Source organism: Takifugu flavidus, chromosome 16 (assembly GCF_003711565.1).
Source record: "Takifugu flavidus isolate HTHZ2018 chromosome 16, ASM371156v2, whole genome shotgun sequence".
Classification (NCBI taxonomy): domain Eukaryota; kingdom Metazoa; phylum Chordata; class Actinopteri; order Tetraodontiformes; family Tetraodontidae; genus Takifugu; species Takifugu flavidus.
Window position 1 is genome coordinate 7,098,851 of NC_079535.1, and position 5,921 is coordinate 7,104,771.

Genomic DNA, 5,921 nt, shown 5'->3' on the forward strand with positions numbered 1-5,921 from the left:
CTTGAGTGTTTCCCAAGGGCACCTATAAATAAACTCATTATTTTTATTCGTATAGGAAACAGTATAACAGTCATTTGAGAGAGCTAATTAAATACCAGATAAGGGAGCGGGGAGGAAACACTGGGCACTATGACCCAGCAGATAGTCTTCTCTTCGAGGAAAAAAAAAAGGCTGTGATCTGTGGCGCTTATTCGATGTCAGAGTCTGTATAAAACTGAGAGTTTGGGTTGGTTTTGGCATTCGACCACAGGGGGCCCGATGAGACTGAACAGTTCTGGAGAACTTCTGCCACGCATGCGGATTATCCCCGATCCCATTACCAGATGTTGGACTACTGCACCAGGACGCTCCACTCGTAGTCTTTTTTACGCACAGACTTAATTACGAATGAGAAAAGTTGAGCGAGGTGGATATTTGGATCCCCATCGAAAATGAGGAAGAAAAGGCCCGTTTACAATGGTCTGCTGTTCATTCTATGGAAGGTGACGTTCACCGGGACAGCTGACAACATAAATGCGACATAATATATGACACCAAGTGACTGAGAGTCATGGAGCGCTCGGGTCAAGTCGAACCGACCCAGCCTGTCAACACTTCAAACGACAGCATTCTCAGCCTCGCAGATTCATCCACAGCGGCCATCAGCGCGGAGAGCGTCGCCTATCAAATAAGTCTGGCCGTCATCCTGTCCCTCATCACTCTGGCCACCACTCTGTCCAACGCCTTCGTCATAGCAACCATCTCCCACTCCAAGAAGCTGCAAACACCCGCGAACTTTCTGATCGCTTCCCTGGCCGTGACTGACCTGCTGGTGTCCATCCTGGTGATGCCCATCTGCGTCCTCTACACGGTCATCCACACCTGGACGCTGGGACAGATCGTGTGCGACATCTGGCTCTCCTCAGACATAACGTGTTGCACGGCGTCCATCCTCCACCTGTGCGTAATCGCCTTGGATAGGTATTGGGCCATCACGGACGCGGTGGAGTACTCGAAGAAGCGCACCCCAGGACGTGCGGCCGGGATGGTGGCCATCGCCTGGGTCATCGCCATCTCCATCTCCCTGCCCCCTCTCTTCTGGAGGCAGGTAAAGGCGGAGGAACTGACCAGCTGCAGCGTCAATACGGACCATATTTTCTATACCATATACTCAACTTTTGGAGCTTTCTACATCCCCACCCTGCTCCTTATTGTCCTCTATGGACGGATTTACGTCGAAGCTCGGAAAATAATCCTGAAGCAGTCCCCCAAAAGGGTGGGGAAGCGGCTCACCTCCGCGCACCTGGTCACCAACTCCCCGGGATCCGTCGCGTCCACTAACTCTCTGCAGTGCGGGAGGCACGACACTCTGTCCAGCGACACCGGCTCTTCGGCCAGTGAGAACCAAGTGAAAGTGACGGTGTCGGACGCGCTTTTGGAGAAAAAGCGCATTTCGGCAGCCAGAGAGAGAAAAGCCACGAAAACTTTGGGAATTATCCTCGGTGCTTACATCGTTTGCTGGCTACCGTTTTTCATTTACACCCTGGTGGTCGCGACGTGCGAGACGTGTTTCATTCCCGAGTTATTCGACTTTTTCACGTGGCTGGGATACCTGAACTCGCTCATCAACCCGATCATCTACACAATGTCAAACGAGGACTTCAAGAAAGCCTTCCATAAACTTGTGCGCTTTAACTGCAGGTCAAGAACGAATCAGATGTAATTTATTATCATATTTATTCTTTGGCATAAAAGTTTTGAATTGTATTTAAAAAAAAAAAAAACGTATATAGGAGACCTAACGACGCCCTACCATGCGCATAGACAGGTAGCGGCATCAACACCCGAAGAAAAAGCATGTGGTCAATAAATGTCAAATAAACGAACTGCTGCACTTGTTCCCACCGCCCAGAGCTTGCTTTCATCCAGAAAAAGAAAGCCTTTGTTCAGCACAAACCTTCAATTTCGAGCGAAATCCCAACTTTTACGCATGGCGCAAATCCCTTAATCTGGTTACATAAAACGCCCCCCGTGGGTAAATATGCTCCATCGTCAATAGGTGAATTTATTGCTGTGGTGTTCGTATCTTGTAAGCATTTCTGGATCATACGTCGATGCTCTGTGTTTCTATGCGACGAAAAGCCATTAATGCAGAAGCAGCATACTGATAACGCATATCAGAATAAAGATAAGGCAAAAGGGAGCCTCAGTTCATGTGCGACGAGTACAAATCTATCAACTATCATTTCATTTACAGTCTTTGCGCAAAACGGAAATGTCAGTTTTAGAATTGAAACCACCCCCCCACCCCCAGAATGTTGCTGAACATCTAACCTGCGCTGCTACAGTTTTTATCTACAGGACGTTATTTTCATGTTTGCCATCTAATGGTTAAAGGAGCTGAAGCCAGCTATAAAGGAGAGCTATAAAATGCTGTGGATTTGTCAGCATTGTGTTATATAAAGGCATGATGTTCCATTCGCAGATGCAGTGCAATAAAGAAGTATTTCCTTAACTTGGGTGCGAGTTTCAATGCAGCTTTAAGTCGCAATGGTGGTCAGAAATGTCAGATTTATGTCAGCTTTATCAAGCGACAGCCAATGTCTGCCATCTTGCAGGGAAGGAGGATGTGAGCAGTCAGAGGCTGTCACGGCCAGGAGTGACTGTGGGCAATGTTTCCACACACACGCGGGGAAACTCCCGTGTCATCACACATGTATCCTGCAGAGTCCCTTCAGCCTTTCACATGTACAGTTTCATGCGTGTAAAATAAGCGGGCAGTCAGTCGATGCAGTGTATTTATGATTCTAATGCTTTCACTGCTGTAGGTTAGGGGAAAGCACTCAGCAGACGTCCACAGATTACCCAAGTAGTAAAGATTAATCAGGCGATCTGATACCACACAAGCACATCTTTAATCGGGCATTCTCCCTCTTCCTTTATACGAAAGAAAAACCACAATTAAATGATGTGGCCTGCTGTGTCACGGGCGGCAAGGTCACTGTTTCAAGGTCATAACGAACTCACTGTTGCAACTAAAAAGACCGATTTGAATAGAACTAAACTACAAAATAACCCCCCCCCCCCCCCACACACACACACATTGTTACCTCGAAATAACAGCCTGTGATCATCCAAGGCCAGTCTAAACCTCAAATCACACAAATCTCTTTTGCTGCAGGTATATCAAGGAGATTCGGCCACGCAGCCGTACACGCACGTATGACGGGAGATGCTCTAATGCATAAAATCTGCAAAGCTCCTCTGTAACATATTGGATATTTGAATCCATATCAGCAGGACGGCATGCATTTGAATACACCCTGGTGAATAAACACATTCAGCCCGGTAGAAATTAGATGCGGTGTTTGCACACAATGGTGGATTTATGCAACTGATGCTGTTCCCTTCCCTTCAGGTGCATCACAGAACACATGATTATTTTCTTGACGTGCAATGATTCTTCCTCTCCTGTAAGGTGAACACGCCGGCTCGGCACAGGAGCGAAGGACACTGCTGAGGCGATGGCAAGCCAGTGGGGCAGAACACATGTATAATGAACCTATAAAATATGCTTTTAATGAATGGAGTTTGGGTGTACAGGTTCATCATTTCAACAAGAGCCGAGCTGCCTTTAATAATGCGCCTTTCCAAGGGGACAACCTTCGACCTTGAGTGGAAGAAAAGCAAGTCAGAAGAAGGAAAAGAAGACAACGGTTTGTATTAATCAAAGATCTTTTGTCACTCAAAGGGATTGGAGAGTTTTGCCTACATGCTGCAAGGACAGATGCGCTTGGATGAGAGTTTGAAGGCGGCTGGCGTGCAAAAACCAGGCTAACTGGCTAACTCAGTTATTTACAGGAGTTTTTCCAGCGATGTTGCACAGGACACAGATTTTTGCCTTCCATCTGCTGCAGAGTGCAGATGATCCACCATACCAGCCTGGATTAAAAAAATGAGGAAAAATGAGGAAAAAATGAGGCCTCGTGTAAAATAACGTCCCCGCAGTGGTAATGAATTGGCTCTGCTTACATGTGTGACACCAGCAGTCCTGCAACGCAATGAATCTGTCTCAATTAGCCAGCGCGACCACTTGGGCCTGACATGAAATATATGAGGCAACGATGCAGCGGCGGTCAGGAGGGATGGATACTGCTGAGCGTGCAGTAGGATGCATCCTTAAGCTTTGTGTATCGGTGCTCAATGAACAGTGACAATTTACCAGCATCATTCACAGAGCCTTATAGCCCCAATTAGAGGGTGGTTTTAACGGTTTTAACCAGTCAGCAGATTAAATTCACCTTTGTAAGCGGAGGATTTTGTTAAACTCCCAACAAAACGGTGTTGTTAAGTGAAGAATCTAAATTTTATCTTATCTACATTGATGTCGGAGGGCTTCTGTAATGAGTACAGGTTAAGTGAGATAGAGGAGGGACCCGGTGGCGGCGCCCTAAGACGGTTGTCCTCCTCCCAAACCCTGCCTATTTTCTCTGATTGATTTGAAACCTGAAAGAAAAAAATCTTTCAAAGATCAGGTCCGGTTTCTGTTTCAGGTATTTGACTCCAGTGTGCACCTTAGGAACCTGCGGCACGAGTCAGCGGGTCCAGCTCAGCAATTTTGTCCATCCTCTGAATCTGGCTCTCATTACCGAGAGGCAGCAAATGAGATGCAGGAAAAGTAAGTGACTGTTTTAAAATAGAGCTCATGGGATCTGGATGTCTTGTTCTCGTCTGATGCGCTGAACCCTCCGCTCAGAGGTCAAGAGTCCTCTTTTTTTAAAATCAAGAGCAGTACAACAGAGGAGATGGCAGGTCGCCGCACGACGCCACATCCCCCACCCCCCATCCCACTCACCACCTTTCATTTTCCCACTGAATGTTGCATATTTGCAAGATTTATTTCTTTTTAAACTCATCAAACACAGATGGATTTCAGTTTTGTCGAGAGCCTGGAGGGATTTAAATGAAGGCTTTCCTTCACCTCGGGATTCATTAACATACCGTCTATTGACCTTTTTAGATTAAGCCTCAAAAGGACCAACATGTTCCTAATTCTGACATTTTGCCTATAATAACAGCCCCAAATGCCACATATATTAGCACGGAATGTTCCTGACACACTCATATCCAGTAAGGCCTCCAGCCTCTTTGTTGCTTTAATAACTTCCTTTTCTTCACGTGCCCCCTGCGATGACTCCATCCCCTTTGTGAAATTAAACAAGAGCTCCCTCCTTTACAATTTCACTGTAAAACATCCTCCAACAAACTTTCAATTTAGAAAGGAAACCACGCGAGCTACGGAAACCAAGTCAGAGATTTCGGTATCGTGACCACGGCGGACACACTGCCGTTTTGATGTTGAAAACAGCTTTATGAATAAATGATGCTTCTGTTTCTACAGTAGCTCAGAGTGGACTCATGCGCCTCAGCCCTCCGCTTCCATCTCAGCTTCTTCACAGCTTCGCCACCGGACTCGCGCAGCTTCCACGGGTCCTACATTATGCAGCGGATTTACTCCGCTGCAATCAGGTGCGGATTAATATGCCGCAACTCAAACGCATCCCTGAAGGGCTGTCAATTGACCTGACCTCCTTTTCCAGCACTCCCTCCTTTCGCCTCCCTCTCTCCTCCTCCTCCTCTTCCTCTTCCTCCTCCAACATCAGGCCTCTCGCGCTCTTCCTCCTCGTTCCCCTCTTGCTTTTCTGTGTCATCTGCCTACCTGGTCTTGCTCACTCTGCATACAATGAAGCCTGCCCGAGGGAAACGGGATGAAGTGGGAATCACTTCATCAGATTCTCGCCGCCGCGGGTCCATCTATCTTGCGCCACCCTGGGAACTGTGGCTTTTAACTCATCTGCAGCTCCAACAGCTCTGAGGCATCTAAACTGGCACCTCATACGGAGAAGAAAGACAAGAGTTATTAATCTCCAGACTTCCACCTG

The 5,921-nt window shown here is 47.2% G+C and overlaps 1 protein-coding gene across 1 annotated transcript; it reads left to right on the forward strand.

The window, feature by feature from the left end:
* Positions 1-220: 220 nt before the first annotated feature.
* On the forward strand, positions 221-2,494 carry htr1b (5-hydroxytryptamine (serotonin) receptor 1B). The gene has a single exon (XM_057011582.1). The coding sequence runs from the start codon at positions 551-553 to the stop codon at positions 1,700-1,702; it is 1,152 nt and encodes a 383-aa protein (XP_056867562.1). The 5' UTR covers positions 221-550; the 3' UTR covers positions 1,703-2,494.
* The last annotated feature ends 3,427 nt before the right edge of the window (positions 2,495-5,921 follow it).

Excerpts from the sequence above, each read along its gene's own strand:
- htr1b (XM_057011582.1), top strand. The coding sequence starts at position 551 with ATGGAGCGCTCGGGTCAAGTCGAACCGACCCAGCCTGTCAACACTTCA.